At 48.7% G+C, this 18,294-nt stretch overlaps 2 protein-coding genes across 2 annotated transcripts in view; one reads left to right on the top strand and one right to left on the bottom strand.

Annotated features, from left to right (window-relative positions):
- The first annotated feature begins 266 nt into the window (after positions 1 to 266).
- LOC108626993 (uncharacterized) lies at positions 267 to 2,278 on the top strand. The gene is made up of 3 exons (XM_026815253.1): positions 267 to 952; positions 1,676 to 1,879; positions 1,954 to 2,278. The coding sequence occupies exons 1-3, from the start codon at positions 728 to 730 to the stop codon at positions 2,188 to 2,190; spliced, it is 666 nt and encodes a 221-aa protein (XP_026671054.1). The 5' UTR covers positions 267 to 727; the 3' UTR covers positions 2,191 to 2,278.
- A 967-nt stretch (positions 2,279 to 3,245) lies between these two features.
- LOC108627040 (hemicentin-1) overlaps positions 3,246 to 18,294 on the bottom strand; it is a 202,844-nt gene continuing 187,795 nt past the window's right edge. The window contains exons 12-14 of the mRNA XM_018028063.2: positions 16,985 to 17,305; positions 7,064 to 7,294; positions 3,246 to 6,824 (exon numbers count right to left, since the gene is read on the bottom strand). Coding sequence (XP_017883552.1) covers positions 6,481 to 6,824; positions 7,064 to 7,294; positions 16,985 to 17,305 — 896 coding nt within the window. The 3' untranslated portion in view covers positions 3,246 to 6,480. The remainder of the gene's footprint in view (positions 6,825 to 7,063; positions 7,295 to 16,984; positions 17,306 to 18,294) is intronic.

The raw sequence follows: 18,294 nt of genomic DNA on the forward strand, positions 1-18,294 counted from the left end.
CTTGACTGAGCGAACGCCATACGTAACGCCGCCGGCGTTCTTCGTACACGTCGCCCACTATCGCGACGTCTCTTCCCATTCTATTCTTCTTCTTTTCGTTTACTCGCCTCCCTTCCTCCACCTTTATCCCGCGCCATCGGGCTCCTTGTACTAACTCTCGCTGACGAGAACCGAACAGCTGTGCAGATTTATCCTTTCCACTCTCATTGGATAAGAGCAGAAATATTTGTTTTCGACCCCGCGAGACCCCTGCTCGCTCCTCTTCTAAATTAACGATCAATCGAAATGATTCCGACCGCGCCTGAAGTTGCCATCAGTCAAAATTTCTACGACATGCCCGTAACGCGTAAAATGATCAAACCTTAAAAGGGCAGAAATCTCGTTCGGCCAAACCGTCAAGCAAAATTCTTGGACACCGTACAAAGGGACCAGTAAACCCGTTTGCCGACGTTAACGACCACCGTACTCGATAAATTCGCAACGTCGTAAACTACCCGAAGGTTATGCGATGCAAAGTGAACCCGCGCGATCGTTTAGAAACTTGGTAACTTCCTAACTGACAGGAGATTTCGCAACGAAAATTCAACGTAACCAGACTCGAATAATAGCGTTTTGCTGAAAAAAAGATTTACATCGTTCATTCCTTGTAGATCTCTGTCGAACGTCTCGCGTCGTTTGATTTCCCGTTTCTGTAAAATTCTTGGACGTCAAAACGAACGCTAGAGGTATGAAAGGTACGATGAGAAGAGGGACGAAGTGTGTCGCGCAGACTATCAATCTGTCCAATCCGGAAACATGCATAAGACCGAAGAGGATTCAGAAGCTGGTCCAGTCGGATCCGACGCGGCCGTGTCCCAATGTCTCCGCTGGATCCACGTCCTATTGGACTCCACGGCCGGTGGCCATTAAAATCTGCTCACGGAAGGACATGCAGAGAACTTGCCCGCCCAAGGTAAACGGAAGATTGTTTGACGCGACGGGCTTATTTCTGCCAGCGAACAAAAAGTCCATTTCCGTCGCTTTAACTAATATTTACGAGCATTTAGCTCATAAGCGAGAGAGAGGTCGGCTCGTTAACGGAGTGCTTTGCGAGAGTTCGACACTCGTCTTTGCGCGAACGTTGACGTACCGTGACGGTGGTGGTGACGGCGGCGGATGATAGCGTTCCGGCACCTGTGCGGAATTGGTTAGTCGATACGTTTGCTTGAAATTAGCCCGACAGTCCGGTGTACACAGGTACGGTCGACGCCGATGGCTCGCTAATGGAGGAGGACAGTTCCGAGTTGGCGTGTAGTCGCTGCTAGGGACACGTACGTGACCTAGCTGTTCGCATTTAACGGACCCTGGGGGTCTGCTCCAACGCAGAATCGGATATTCTCGAGGGTCGGGTGAAAGCAGCGAATCTTATCTTTCTTTCACCGAGTTCCTTAGCACGTAGATGCGCTTTCAACGTCGTTCGGACGAGTCCCATTCGACCCTGCGAACGAGATTAGCGTTCGATCGAAATCTGATTGTTGTCCGATGCGTTGTTGGTATATGTCATATAGGAATCCAGTCTGTAGCCTTCACAGGTCCCGTTATACAAATATGTATAAGAATAGTTGACGCGTTTCATATTAAACGCCAGAATATTCGTGGAGACGACACGAGTCGCGATAACGTCACGTTTGCGTAGCTGTGCGACTGTCCCCAAAAAGCACCGCCGAAGTCGGTGGCACAGAAACTCTGCTCGACTCTGATCTTTCTTCTGAAGAGCGGGATCGCGGCTGGTCTCGTTTACTGGACGCATTCCGAGGGCTTGTGGGGTAGCAGCGAGGACGTCGAGGACTTGTATCGTAGAATAGTGTCCACTATTTGCACCAGCAATGACTACGATGAAGTAACCACAAGTTCGAAGCTCCGTACACAGTTTATAAGTAATCGTTTCTTTATGAAACCCTGACGTGTTCGCAGATCGAGTTGCCGCATCTGCACCAGTTCAGATATGTGCTGATTGAGAAGTATAATAATGCAGTGTTCACCGTAATGAACTGCATCCTGACCGCGACGTATAAGTTGCGCGACCAAATCCGAAATATGATGGACCCGTGTTCTCCGACGAAGCCGTGCGACGAGGCCAAGTGTCCGTGCAAGAAGCAAACAGAGTCGACAGAGTCGACAGAGTCGACAGAGTCCACGGAGTCCGTGTAATCTTAACGTCTCACTCTTAAAAGCCTGTACGTCGTGTGCACGTTCCCGTGAACATATGAAAAATCGTAATGCACGATGAATTTATAAAAATACAGATTCTGTCGTTACTGAGAATAAAGAAGTGACTTTGATCGTGCGTGCTCGTTGCTCATAAAGATGTTTCGTACCGATGCACGTAACCGCGCGCAAAACATAGTGCGGATTAAAATTCCTTTCAGGCTCCTTCCATTTTTTTCTCGAGTACACCGGAGGGCACGCCAGGGATTTCTCGCGGTAGCTGCATCTTAAGCGATTTTTATGATCCCTCGTACTATATGTATGTAGTAAAATCGTAAAATTTCAGAATCGCCCGCGCATCTCGCCAGCCACTCGCGAGCAACATAAATAATATCAAAGCTTCCTCGGAACGATCCTAGGCTCCTTTTAATCGAAGGGGATCGAGAGAATCGATCTCGTGAACCCCTCGCGCGGCCCGCAATCATTCCGGTTGAATTTTCCTTTCGATTCCCTCGCGAAATGCTTTCCACTTGTGAGGTTTTATAAATTTCGGATTATGCTAAACGATATTCCAACAGTCTCCCGAGATCGTCCGACCGGACGAATTTCTCCGGGCAACGAGGGGATATTCCCCTTCTCGATCAAACGGGAAGCCCTCAGGATACGTAATCCGACGAAACGTTTTCGAGAACTCTTTACCGTGTCCATTAATAGACATCTCGCGAGTTAATTGCGAATTTTATTACCGGTGGTCGTACGCAGGTACGTGCCTAATGATCGGTCGGTCGTTATCAAGACCGATAGTTACGGTGTTTGGTTTAACGAGCGAACGCCGCAGTTTCGGCCTCCTATTTAGAGTCGATTAATATCTATTAATCAAGGTCCGATGATTAATCGCGCGCTATATTTTCTGTTCCGGTTATCGAACGGACGTGGAACGATCGCTGATTACCTTCTCGCTCCAATTTCCGCGCTCCTCAGAACCTTTAAAGCTCGGCTGTCTTCTTCGATCCGCTGCTCCTGCTGGGGTTCGTGATTCAAACGAGGGTCTGCGTAGCTTCGATTCAGACAGTTAAACAGTTTATTCAGATCGAAACTTTTATGTAGTACCTATATATACATACGAGTTAGTAGACGATATGGAGTTCTGATATGAAATCACCTATACAGTGAACTTAAAATATAATCGATTTACACGGATCGCGCGTCATGCTGTTTATGTACACTGTTTTTGTTCGTTACTCTCCGGATTTCGTTCTCGTTTTCGTTCACCATTGAATCTCGTACCGCTCGCCGAGAATCTCGCCTTCGACGTTTCGTCGAAATAGAAAATGCGTAAAAAACGAAACTTATGAAACGGCGACAAAAAATGATGCGAGATCAGAAACTTTGAGCGTACAGTGGCATCGATGCGGATTCTCGGCTTGTGCGTGTTACCTCGCTAAATATCGATTCTCGCTGGCCGGCTTCTCGACACCCGTCAGCATTAGGCTAATATTCATGGACGTGAAAAAAGTGTGATCGCGTCGAACAGGTCGGTCGTTTCCACGCGGTAATCGTGTCGCAATCGTTTTTTGTGTTCGCGATGCGACGATTGGTCGTGACGATTTTTTTTTCTATTTTCTTTTTTTATTTCCAGTTTGTTATTCGAGGGTTCGATAGAAAAAGGCGTTACGGATCCGATTTCCGAAAGCGCGACTAATTTTCTCTATGTTGCGGCGAGGACAGCGCGCGTACTTTAATTAACAAAGATCGTTGTTTCGTCGATGCGTTTCGGGAAATAACGACCTGTCAACCTGTCTCACTTGACGCGGGGCATCGATCGGTCCCGCGAACGGGACGTTTCGAACTGCCTCGATTTTTCTGCAGCACGATCAAGTTCTCACGCACACACACTCTCACACACGCACTCTCTCTCTCTCTCTCTCTCTCTCTCTCTCTCTCTCTCACTCTCTCCCAACGTTTCGGCAATATTCGCAACGGCAAAAAATCGAAATTACCGACGACGTTCGTAATCGATCTCTTTTTAACGATACAATACTTATGTACAATGATACGACATTAACTAACGAGCAACGACTTTTAGTTTCTTTTTTTTTTGTTGTTTCATTAATTATTTTTTTTTCTCGTTTTGAATACATCGAAAGAGGCGCTCGACGCTTGATTCCCGATGTTCGCGTGCATACCGATAAGCGAACGTTCATTCTTCCTTCGAGAGTTCTGGACGAAGTTTCGCGTCGCTTCATTCTTTTTAGGAATATACATTGCCACTTCTTTACTCCTAGTTTCGCCCGTCAAGCTTCGTGACCTCGTCGCGAAGCGTCGCGTGGAAGCCCGATTTCTCTGACCTTTGTAAATTCAATTTTTCACACCTACCCCGTCTCTCTTCCTCCGCGAGTTTATCCTCCACCTGGTTCGTCGCGAGATGAACTAATCGAATCAGATTCGCTCCTTCGCGCGAAACGAGAACGCGCCAGAACTTGTCCCGCTTTGATTGTTGCGCTTGCGAAACGTCCGCACGTACCGCACCGTACGCACGTGCATACATACATATGTATATTTACAAGAGTTACGTCGGAAATTCTGCTGAATACGAAAATGAACGTTATCGGCGACGATAAGAGGAAAAGGATTTAGAAACATTGTATCACAGTTATCGTGTACGGTTAAACAAAGCGGCGGTTGGTTTTCTAAATAAATTCAAGCATTAATTTCTTCCACGCATGCGAAACCAGCTTATCTTTGACCGTTCTCATGAATTTTGACTTGATTCGACATACTATACACAGTAAATTGTTAATTGTCGCGTGAAACGCGATACTATTTCCATTCTCAATCTCCATCAATTTATTGTCGATTCCAACTGGATTTACGATATTTCCATTAACTAATTGAAACGACTGAACGGACACTTACCTTGCTCGACGAGTCGAGAGAAAAGAGATCGAGTCGTTACCATGATGGTTAAACAAACGAGATGACGTGGCTGAAGCGTGGAATAATATATCCCGGTTGTCGAAGTTGATCGATCAGGCCGGCTCGGCCGCAACTACGACTCAGCAAAAGTAACATCGCGTTATCTCCCCGTTCTCCCCTGTTCCTCGTTTCTTGTGCGAGCGAACCTTTTTCGTTTCCATCGTACATTCTCGCGCGGGGTTCCTCCATCCATCTTCATTCCGGGCAACCGGAACAGGGGTTGCGCGCCCGAGAGAACCTTTTATCTTTTCTCGCGTTCCTCGGCCTAATGCCTGCGGATTCGATTGGTAGGCTCAGGGCTCGGGGGTTTATTTACGCCCGTTTTGATTCCTGCGATTCGATGGATCGAGCCAGCTGATAACCCCAGACGTCGAGGATCTCGTCTCGCTCGTTTCGACTCCGATACGAAAAATTGGCTAATCGTAAAAGTACGGAGATTCAGGAGAAAAAGAAACGTTAAGAGAACCATGTGATCGAAGGGCTTTTACTCAATCGGTGTTGGTAGTCGAGAAAGAATTCCAAAGTCGTAGCGATAGTCGCGTTTCGTCGATACGTTAGGCGAAACTGCAGCCATTTGTTCGTAATTTTTCCCGGGAAAATTGTCACGGACGCGAGGACGCGAATCACGTAGCGTGGAAGAAATATATGCGAAAAGAGAGCGTCGAAGATCATTGGACTCGAGAAACCGGAACGCTGGTATGGAGGAACTGGGAAAGTTAGGTCGACGGCGCGAAGACAGAAGGAGACACAACTTTGGAGGATCTTTTCCCAGGTGGAAAACTCGAGACCGATAAGTTTTCACCTAACTCTTTCCTCGATCCGATTCTTCTTCTTTCTTCTACATTTCCTTCTCTACACCGAGTGCGAGAAAAAAAGAATCTCTTCCGAGTATCAAGGAAACGTTTACGAAACAATTTTGACAGGATATGTAGCAAACGTTGAAAAGTTTCGTCCCGAATCGAATTGCGCGGTTCCTTCCGATACTCGTCGTCTACTTCCCGTCGGATTATCGTCATCTCTCGTTGCTCGCAACGACGCAGTCGATTGTCTTTCAACTCGATTTATATACGCGCTCGGCCTTCGGAAGAACCGGTGCAGCTCCGCGTAAAAGAGCTTTGCGTCGCGTCATCGTACCGTAATCCTACTGTACAAAAACGATCATAAAATCGAGATCGTCGAAACACTTTTACGCGGAGCCGCCGGGACGGTCTCGTCGCCGGTCGTGCGACGGACAGCGTGATCGTCGGCAGCGTCGAGTCATCGCGACGAACGACGCCCGAAGCTTTCGGGAAAGAAACGAGCTCTATTATCCCTGGTCTAAACGCAGCTCTCGGGAAGCCTGTTCGCCATTAACCGTCTCTTGATCGCCTCTCCGTCGAGACACTCGCCGGCGACAACGACACCCTGGCCGCTACCCCCGAGCACCACTCCACCGGGTTGGTTGCCGCTGACCACGACACCCTGTCCGCCGCCCACGGTCACGGGCATGCTTTGTAAACTCGGTATCGCGCTGCTCCTCGACGGTAACCTCAGCTCCGTCGGTCTTCCGGCGAATTTGTGGCAGAGCTCGTCTATGCTTGGCGTAGGTCCGGGCGTGACCCAGTGTCCCGGGGGATATCCACCGGGATAGCTCGGCGGGCTGACTTCCACCAGGTTTCCCTCTGCAACATGCACGCAACGTCCGGTCCGAGGACAATTCGTTTGGGAATTTTCTCTCGGGAACGTTATGAAGCGGGACCCGTGACAATTAACCGACCGCGGTTTTTCTACTCCACTCTCCCATCCCTGTTATTTCCATTCGAAACGTTTTTCTCGAGTTAATCTATTATTCATCTTTGCGGGCGAACAAAAAAAGACCACGGGGATTATCGAGAGTACGCGTTCTCAGAATTAAACTTACCGAATTTGTTAGGGATGACATCCGGGTCGGTCTCCACGGTTTGTTGTGGATTTTGCACGGGATACTGCTGCGTCGGAAGTTCGCTGAGCTCTGCCGGCTTCTCGTGCCTGGGCTTCGAGACGCGCTCCCTGCGTACACGCACTACCACAACCATCACGATGAGCACCAAGGTGACCAGCGCGCCCACCACTACCGCTATCAGCGGTGATAACACGATCCCGGCGTCTTGTCCTTGAACACAGAGAAGCATCCATATCCGGTACTGTTAGTCGCAGGATAGACAGAGAAATAGGCAGAGAGCGAGGAGCGATAACGGAGAGAGGGGGACGCAGACGTTTAAACGAGCCGACGTCGACGTAATTAACAAATTCCGCGCGTTCGCGCCGTTTCACTCCGGGGCTCCGATGAAATTTACGAGGTAACTGGGGATTGACAAATGAACAACGGTAATTTATTTAAAATTATCACGGCCATAATTAAACGATGCACGGAGCCGGTAATAATCGCGGCCGATCCCCGTTGCTAGACCAGCAAATAAATCGTAATATATCCATATACACGCATACGTAGATTAATAAACAGGCGACCGCGGGGATGGCGCGATAATAATCATTATGAAACGAGTAGACAAGCTTTTTGGGCGACGGCTGTGCCCGTGCGGACCGACACTTCTCTATAATTACACAACTGCGCAGATTTTACTCTCGTCGCACGCGTCGACGTATCTCCCTAGTCGGTATAAAGCCAGACGTTTTTATCGTAATAATTCGCGCCGGTCGAGGAACGTGCCTCTCTACGATTTCCTCGATAGGAGTGGACGGACACGAGTTCAGCGACGAACTCCAATTATTATCGTATTCTGCGTAGAATCATTTCCTCCGGTTAACAGAGATTTCGGAGTAAGTAATTAAATGGACCGTCCAATTAAGAGTACGTTTTTTAACGCGTCTCAGTGTTTTTTCTCATCGCGCGTACTCAGGCCGAATGCTTTCTCGCATTTGCGCTCCGTTGGAATTCGTCGCGAAGCCGGCGAACGAAGAAGAAACGTAAATTAGAGCGAGGGATTAATCATACTATGTGACACGGCGCCGAGCCAACGACTGGTTTACAGTTCTCCCTGGCTATTTACTATCCCATCTCTTTTTTCTCGCTCAAAAAACTCGGTAAACTGGGAACCCCAGAGGAAACAGACTCCGCAACCGCCTTTACGTGGATTCCGGTTAGATACGGACTCGATTCGGATGTTTGTCCGCTGAAAATTAACGTTTTTCAGCGTTGCAACGTCACGCACTTCGTTATTCGCTGAAGGAATACGTTCGAGTAAATTTGATCGCAGGAAACGTAGAAAGACTAGCGGGCAACGAAACTTGTTTTCCCGGCGCGGGGACTCTTACCAAGCGAGTCACGTTTCTCTTATAGCTGAAGAAATTAGCCGACGAGCGATATCGGTATTCGGAATCGAGGAAACCGGGAGCACGCTGCCACGGTAAATAGGTGGGTTAATGGAGAAAAGAGGTAGCGAGAAATCTTGCCAGGGTAATTCTTGGTTCGCGTTCGCCGGCCGCCGGTTCCTCGCACGTGACGTTTTAGTTTTAGTTGATAGTGGCCGAGCGTGGGAGCATACCTGCTGTTTTCGTCGGATAATTAACAAAACTGTGTTCCTCCACGCCTGGCCAGCTGTGTGCTCCACGGAGTTTTAAGTGGGACAGCACGCCGGCACGCTCGTTAGCCTCCCGTGACGAACGTTTTTAATTCTTAACTCGCTCGACGGTATAATACACCCGTGGCTGTTAGTAGACGTAAACAAATACATGCAAACATAGTTGTTTATTCATTTCCGATTTCCGAATATAGCCATCGAGTCTCGTTCCATTATCAATTTACATTAAGGATGTATAGGCTATATACTTAAACAATGCTAACATGTTGAATTTGTTATTATAGATTCCTATTACTATNGTACATAAATTTTTGGGATTTATTGTATAGCCAATACATCCTTAAGTCGCGCCGTCTTTACTTCTATGTTTCAATTTTTCATGACTGCTCACAAAACACGGCATCGACAATACTCGCTATTTTTTTAAACGCATCACCTAGTACAAAGTTTTTGGACCAGTAAGCAGGAGCTTCGAAAGATCCGCGAGGTATCTCGAGTTTCCGCGACACACCCGCAAAGATTTCGTTGACGATCGCAGACTCTCTTTTCCTCCGGTTGAAAGTTCCACGCGAAACTTTCCGGGCGAGGCTAAAGCTCGAAAGGGTTTTCGCAGCGGCCCGAAATTGAGCGCGAGAAGGAAAATCGTGGTGGAACCAGGCACGACGCAGGTAGCTCTACACGAGCGTTTCGTCGTTTCATATATACGCGTTGTGCATAATACAGGTATATTTATGCATGTAAATAGATTGCGGGGGCGCGTGCGCGAGTACTCGCACACGTTGCTGGAAGGTGTTCGCGTAATGCCTATGAAACCCGGAGTTTAATCAGCTACCCGAGGCGCTCGCACCTTTCCAGACCTAAATAATCTAACGCAGGAACGTTCACGCGTGCCGTTACGCTCGACGTTTGCCTTTCCGTTTGTTTCCCTGATCAAATCGTAGATCCCGCACCGGTGAACGTAGCCGGATTCCCGAACAATTTCTATATAGCGCAGACACGAAGACGCTCGTGAACTCTCTACTTAAATACAAGGCGCAGGGACTCGAATCTCGAAATGGGTCGCAACGATTCAGGTTACTGCGCACTTATCACACGATGCATTCGAAAGTATTGTTGCGTTTTATTGGCGCTGTCGAGGATTCACGAGCGAATCGTATTCGAGGGTGTCGCAGCAGGAATATATGAGCGTCTGAGTGACAGGAAACTGCCTCGCGCAAGTGTAAATGCTCTCGTAAACGCAGCGAACCGCGACGAACGAGTCGAGACAGTTTCGAGAATCAGAACGGATCGTTGTTAAGAAGTATCTCTCTTAACCGCGACCCAATTTCTCGCGTTTTATTCAGCTCGCGCCTCTTCACTTAAATAGCGACGAGCAGCAATTTTTTAATCGTTCGCTCCTCTATCCAACGCGTCATAGAACTCGATCGGATGCGGGAATCGGGATCGTATACCTTCCTAAGCTCCGACAATGTCCCGTAAAAGTTGCAATGGAAGTTTAATCGAGTTGTTCCACGGGAAGAAACGTCTGCCGCCGTCGGTACTAAAGATAAACCGGTCCTCGTACCGTCGATCCTCGAGGATGGTCTAACGAGTCTAACCTAACGGGATTCCCGCGGAGAAACCCGGCGCCGCTAGGAGGAAAATCGCGTATCCCGCCCGGGTTTCCGAACTACCCCGAGTTCATCCAAGTTTGGATCGCTAATCGGTCTTAACGCGGCCGAACGAGCTCGTCCCTCTCGATTCTCTTTACACGGAAAAAATACCGCTCGAACGAACGAGAATTCATTCGAACGGGCAAATAAAAATTCGATTCTTCCGACGTCGTCGAAAGTTTTAGTTACCCGACCTGGCCCTACCGGAGATAAACTTCGAGAAACTTTGTTCCCCCGCGAACTTAAACCGAACTATTCCGATCCGCGCTTTACTTCATCGTCCACTTATTTGAATATCGTTGAAAAACGAACAGCGCGTACGAACGATTTTATTAAGTGGCATAACGCGACGAAAACGATCGAGTTCCCGGCGAAAGGAACGACTCGGAACCGCGCGACGAAGACGTAACCGGTGCGGTGTCACGTGGTCGACTAAGTCGCCAAAAAGCCGGGCTTAGCCGCAGCCAGATCTAACTTCGGCTCACCTGGATTAATTTCAACGTAAAGCTAACCCCGAATCGATGTTGTCCTTCCGGTCTCTCCTAAGGCGACTTACGTGTCCCCGGAGTTCTCTCGGCCCGTTTTCAATTAATGAAACGCTCACGCGAGCGAGTCTAGTCTCTCTTTCGCCTCCGTGACCGATCGCTTTCGACCCGGATTACCAACGGGAAACGCCGACGACGTCGACTCCGCAAATTATTCCATTCCGTTCTCGGCCGCACCAGCTACGTATTAGAAGGATTTCCAACCGCGTATACGGTCCATGATATTAACTCGGATGTATCTCCTCCGAGACGCGATTCATTTCGACCGTAAAAATCCTCCGCCGTCGAGATTCTACGCGCGTACGACCTGTACGAACGAAAGCGAAATCTCGTTCAACGAGAATTTAGATTGGTCGATCGGTAGTCTTTTCGCGGTTAAGCCGCTTCGTTTTCGTTTGGACGACTCGAGAATAGAATCGTTTTGAGCACCGTAACGGAGCCGATCTCTGTCCTTCATCAGGAGCTACGTACGTACGCGATTCTCTGGATGCTAATACGGAACGGTCAAGTAGTCGTGTCGATGGTGGTTTGGTATCCTCTTAATTGCAATCAGCCGTAACAGTCTCGAGAGTTTGTCCCTGATTGTGCTCTCTCTCTCTCTCTCTCTCCCGCATCCTCTTTCCTATTCGCTTCTGTTTCATCGCCCGCGCCCTTTGCGCGTGTACACACGGGAGATTGTACGCCCTCGTGTGCAACAATGGAAAGCCGTGTGTACGTAGGTGAAATCGAGGAGCAATTACCGGCGCAATCTCGCAACCTGAAGAGGATTGGCCCGCGGAGCGTAAAGCAGAGCCGGGGGTTGAAGAACGGAAGGAGAGGGAAAGAGATACGTACGTACGTAATACGCGGAGACGAGGTACATGGGTGCGGGGGAGGAAGGAAAAGGGCGAGGCCAAGGGCGATGTACCGTAGTCCGTGGATCTTGAGAATCTCGTCCATAATAAACGCTTATCGGAGGATTGCCCGATCGCCGGAGTCTCGAAAGGCTTAAGGCCAAGTATCCTAATCTCAATTATCGTACGATCCACCAGGAATGTTACCCACTGTCGATGGAACCCTTTATCTAACGCGACCGATGCCCCTCTCTCCTCTCTAACTACGTCTACTCGATTTCGCTTTAATTCGAATACCCGCGGGCCATCGGTTTCGCCAGAATTATTCTTGCTACCTTCCCACCTTGTCCCGACGATTCCTGCTTCCGGATATATTCCAGTCGTATTCTCGCCCTTCTCAGTTACGCGATACTCTTTCGATACGTCGAATCCGCTTTGCCGATTAAACCTCTGCCGCCAGCAAAAGGGGAGGCGGGGAGGGCAGATGTGCCTTGATAAAATAGTAAGGATTGGAGGTCGAACAAAGGGATGGAACTTGACTCGCGTAAAGATCTCCTCTGAAAAGCACTCGACGGTGTAATCAGGATACGCTTAATTTCGAGACGGTGCTTAGAGACCGGCTTAGAACTCGAGAATGGGCCGTTACGATACTTCCGACAACATTACGCGTTACGAATGGCCGTGTGACCTGGCGGAACCGGGGCGCGACCGGTTCAAACCGTTTGAGGAATTTCCACCGGGCCAAACCGGCGAAATTGTTGGATAACTCGCTGAACCCCCGGTTCATATAAACTCTCGCTACTTACCCTTGGAATATATTACGCCGCGCCGCAGAGAATATTTCTTAAGGACTTAACGGTGCGAGTCGCGCGACGATAATAATCGTTTCCCTTCCTACAGAACTCTGCTTGCCGCGCCGCTTTAATGGAATTTAGAGCGTTCCCGCTTCGTCCCGCCGCTCTCTTCCTCTCACGAGCGTCAAATCACCTTTAAACTGATTACCGTGGAAAAAAATTCATAATTCCGAGCCGGCTAGGGGCGAGTTTCTTTGCCACGCAACGACGAAACCATGAATGGATAGGAAGCAGCGATTCGCTACGCTGCTGCTGACGCCGGTTCCTTTTTAACGATCCATCGATCGGATCCAATCGTGAGCCGGATTTTAAGTTTGAGACACTCTGGAGAACGCGAAACGGAGGTCGAATTTGTGGTTCAGGCACGTACTCGCCAATCAGCACGCGACTGCCTTACCTGTCTCGGCTCGCGACCGTCGAGCTTTCCCAATCTAGGTCGCTTCTCCGTCCCACGAAATTTTCCAGACGATCCAGATTTCCAAGGGTCTCCGTGCTCGTTACGCCATGCCGTAATTACGATAAACTAGAAAGTGCCTTTGTGAGCGTAGCTCCTTCTTTGTTTCTATTTTCTCGAACGCGTACACTCGTTTGAAAAAGCGACGCTTTATACTTTAATCGCGCGAATGCCGAAAATCACGACTGATCGCTCGTGCTCGTTCGTCTCCCGATGTTTCCGATGCTTGTCAGCGTCAGCGTGAATAACGCTCGTCCCGATTCCGATCGTACGCTTAAGTGAATACGCACGCACAGTGGAAAGCTTGACGAGAGAGTGTGTCGGATTCCTCGGAACCAATCGATAGCTACGATGTTTCAGGTGGCCGAAACGGAAACGCGGGCCGGTTTGATCGCCCTTTAATTGACGTAACATACGAGGACAACGGGCTAGATATCGGCGATTCGCAAACGATGATTTACATCTGGGATCGGTTATTACGCAAACCGCCAACGGCACGCGTTAACGCGTCTGACTGTCATCGCCTCGGTGACTGCATACTAAGAATTTTCAAAATCTTAGTTTAATACACGTCGCTATAGTTAACAATGTTAAAATTGTTCGATCAATTTCGTTGGGGGCATCTAAGCTCGGCGAGCGCGCTTCTCAGTTTCTTTGGTCGTCGACTGTCAATCACATCAGACTTTTCGATATTTCTTTCGTTTTTAAGTTAATTCAGTTTCATTGGTTTTGATGGTTTGTTCGTTAGTATAGTTTGAAATATTTTTCGGCTTGCACTCGTACGTGCTCTGTAATTTAATTCTGATTCAGATTATCATTTCGATTTTAATTCTGATTCTTATTCTGATTACGATTACGATTATGATTATGATTATTTACGTTTACGAACTTACAATTAATACTTTGGAAGTCGATCGATACCGCGCACAGCTAACTTCTCGAATTTTACCCGTAATGCGATAGAATAACGAAACTCGTTTGGAACAAAGGGACCGAGTCGCTAGGGGCATGTAGAAATTTTTCGAAACGAAGTACCGTTCAATATCTCGAATGTTTGCACGAGCGATACCCAATCTGTTTGAGTTTGTTCTTTTTCAATTTGCGAAAAATCGGTTATCGTAGGAGTCGCGTACGTCCCACTTTCCGGAACGGCTTCCACCTTGCGAGACCCGTTGCTAGCGCTTCGTGCACAAATTCTTGTCACTCGTTAAATTTAAATACTAAATATGTGGGTTAACGAGGTTTTCGTTCGATCGGATCTGATACTTTTTGAAAATTTCACTTTGCGAGATACGGGCATCTCTTTTTCAAGGTATTCGGAAATGATGTTTGAAATTGCAATTCGATCTCGCGAGACGGGAATACCATTGGAGAAAAAGTGACGTATCGCACGCGTGAGAACAAAACGAATCGACGGAAAAACGCGGAGGGAAAAATAAATAATTCGGAGCAACGGAAAACGCTTGGGACGCCTGACGAGAGGCGGGCCGGAAAGTAGAAAGAAGACGGGACTGGGAAGGGGCGGAGAAGAGAAAAATGACGACGGGGGTAAACAGAGCTAAGTGAAGTTAACGACGGAGCAAGAAGAGCGGCAAAAATGACCCAGGGAAAATTACCGCACGCGAAATGGCTTAATGTCCAAAAAGACGAGCGAACCAGCCACCGAATGGAACGTTGAAGGGGTAAGGGGGAGGACACGCGAGCAAGACGAAGGAAGAGAAGGCGCCGCCGCTTAATGACCACCCTGTACATTCGTATCTCTTCCGGATAGCTTCTTCTCTCCCTTCTTTTCTTATTTTCCTCTTTCCTTCTGCTGGCCCCCGTACCCCTCGTTCTCCCCTCTCTCACGACTTTTGTACAGTTCCGCAGCGGTGGGTGCCGTTGGGACCATTATCTGTAATTGCTTTCCTTAATTCGATGCTCGTTGCTTCGCGCGGCGAATGAGAAAAAATGCTTCCGTCGCGTCGCGCCGAGGGAAAGGGGTTAACTAGCGTTCGGCGCGCGAGGCAACACGGATACCGAAACTTCGCCGACCGATTCAATTAGATTTTTACGTCTCCGGTGCGTCCCGTCTGGCCGCCGTCTTGAAACACGACCGGAGATCGAACAGAACGTAGAGCTACGTCCGAGCCATTTAAATGTCACAAGTTTCTTGGCTAATGTCTTAATTACGGGATAATCGACTTTCGAGAGCCGACTCGTCGTCCGATCGTGCCTCGACTAGCGAAAGCTTAAACGCGGCAAGTAACAAGTAGCCTGCCCCGCCTTCGTCTACCTCCAATCGAAAGATAATCGAGGTAAGTGATGGTCGTTCGTTCTCGAACGTCGCGAGTTGATGTACGAGGAGTCGCCGGCCGGCCGGGCCGGATGCTAGCGCGTGCGAGCGGAGTGAAGCCGAGCTGAGCCGAGAGCAGTTCGCTCGCTCGCTTGCAAATTGATAGACACCGCCGCGACCGTAAATCACTTTACTGACAATTGATTCGGTGCCCTCCGTTTTACCCCGTTTGCGTTGTAAACTCCACGCCACGCTCCGATATTTACGATCGCTCCTGTACACACGCGTGTCACCCAGTGACACACTGCGCCACCGCCGACGACAAATCTTTCGCATTTTTACCTCGTTCTCTTCTTCGCACCCTCGTTTTGTCGATTTCCTCGTCTTTTTTTTTTGTTATTTGTTTTCTGTTCGTTCCGATGATAACTGTTTTTAATGTTTCTCCATCGAAGCTGTCCGACAGCGCTCGACAGGCCGAACGATGATGTATAAACACGCCGTGCTGTCGCGGATGTTATTTACTGTGCTTTTCTAACGACGACAGGGTAATAATAATTTTCAAACTCTCGGGTAGAATCGAGGCCACGTAGCTCTAGCGATTTAGAATCAACCAGAATAAAAATAGGATATAACAGGCTGAGAATCGGAGAGTTCTCGGACTCATTCAACTAGGTTTAGAGCACGACTATAGTCGTTTAGCGGTTTAAGTAGCACGATATAAAAGACAGATTTTTATGAATCTTTATTCTAACTACGGTATTTAACGAGTTTACCATGATTAATATACCCTTTGACAAAATATTGAAAAAATAAAATATTTCTTTCGCAAAATTTCCAATAAAAATTGTAGCTACTGTTATTACCTGCAAAAAAGGTTGTATACAATTTTCTTCTATCTCAAAATACTTGAGGACTAATTGATTAATTTTTTCGTTTGTCGCCAATTACTCTTTAGCGAGTGGAGTAGAAGGAAATTGCATAAGACCTTTTTTGTATCTGACAACTACAGCTACGTACAGAGAGAGAGAGAGATAGAGAGAGAGAGAGAGAAGGACGTAGTCGTAATGGGTGTGGTGCATTCGTCTGGATGTGTTGTCTCGGCGGCGGCTATTCGTCTTGCTTACCGGCCCTGTTCGTTGACACCACCCACCCGGGAACAGCTACCATCCGTTTCCGAAGGCGGCGAGAAACCCGCAGGAGTACCAACCGGGCCGACCTTGCCATCCAGCCGAATATCCCTCCGAAACCTTTGTTAATCTCCCGACAATCGGTGCCGGTCACCGGGCATTGATCAGGGTTCGCCTCCTCTCACACCCTTCTCCTTGAACGCGCTTCTTGTTCGATTAAGCTCACGCGTGACACTCCATTTTTCATTCTGTCACTCCCTGTCCCGTTTCCATTCCCAGACCGGCAACTCTTTTACGAAGTTCACAAGGAAAATAATCTTGCTTTTTCGCGAACCGATAATTACGCGAAATGTGCGATAAAATCGCGTAATGAGTCGTGTGCGATTTTGGTTTTGCCCATGTTTCTATTCAGTCACGTTCGTTCCGATTTTAATCTCATACGCGAACAATTTAATTTCCCTCTCCACGAATGGGAGACACGTAGGTGGTATAGTAAGAATGAGAAAGATGGGAAAACTTACCGGTGCGTTTCTCGGCGTCTCGATAAGTGACCTCGCTGAGAATGACTGGTTGACTTCGTCCCTTAGCGTTGACGGCGTAGACCGCGACGTGCACACCCGCCTCGACGGACGCCTCCAATCCGGCGAGGGAGAAGCTCGGCTCGTCGCCGTTCGAGACGTTGTAGAGAGGCTGGCTGCTCGGCAGGAAATCCACGTCGCCGTGGTACACTTCCAGGATGAATTTTTGTGGGAGACCGCCGTCGTACCCGGGTACGCATTTCACCTCGACGCTGGTATAGGTCTGGTTCGCGAGCGTGCAGTTACGGACCGGAAATGGTTTCCCTGAAACGACAACGTCACCGCGGTTAAACGACACGATTCCGCTCGGTCGACAACCGGGTCGTTAAAATTTTACGAACACCCGCGTCCGCTCGTTCCGCCCTTTCGAATTACCTCTACCCACCTACCAGGTTTTTTTCTCTTCCTCTTATTATTAAAACGCGCGAGCAACTTTGCTATGTTTCGCTCACCGCACTCCTCTGCGGTTCTCGTATCCGCGTACCGGTTCCCTCGCGACACAGTTCGCGGCAAGCGAGTCGGTTATTTCGCGGCTTGGAAAAGGTTGACGTTCTTCCGGAAGTACCGAATATTAAAACGAGTCGGCGCGTGAAATTGCTTCGTAAAGGATTTCAGTCTTGGCCGGTGCCGCTTTAAAGAACGTTACGATTGTACGTACGGTAGTCCTTTGGACTCGCGATAATTCCGCGGTGTTACTTGCCGCGAATCCGAGCTTCCTCGGTATTCATCAAACGGATCGCGGGTCAGCGAGAATAGATTTGCTCGCTCGCACTCGCGCGAGAACGGTTATTATCCTGACTTTAGCCCCGGCGAATCAAAGCAGCTACGAAAATTATTTCCTCCCCTATTTCTCGTCGACGGTACTCGCCAATGCCTGGCATCAGTGTCTCGTGCGACTTTCGAAAGAAATTTCCGGCCTCGCTATCCATTCCTGTCTCATCCTCGGTTTCTTTTGTTACCGCCTCGGTGGCCCCTCGTTTGTCGCCCTTTGTCCGGTAATATTTTCTGGATACTCTGTACGCTCGAAGGGACCGCTCCACAGGTTGGCTGCGAGGCGAGAGAACATCGCGGTTCGGAGCTCTCTCGGAAATCAAGACCCCGCCTCGAGTGAAAAATGTTTGCGCGTCTACGAGTGGCAAAGATTTAGTGTACCGGGACAGGAACGGTCACAGAAACGTCCCTGTTCCCTTTTTCTTCCCATCCCCCGTCCACCGACGACGACACGCACGTTGATGCAGTTTGCGTTCTACGAA

The sequence above is a fragment of the Ceratina calcarata genome, unplaced genomic scaffold (assembly GCF_001652005.2).
Source record: "Ceratina calcarata isolate Rehan_Ccalc_2016 unplaced genomic scaffold, ASM165200v1 scaffold436.2, whole genome shotgun sequence".
NCBI classification, from domain to species: Eukaryota; Metazoa; Arthropoda; class Insecta; order Hymenoptera; family Apidae; genus Ceratina; species Ceratina calcarata.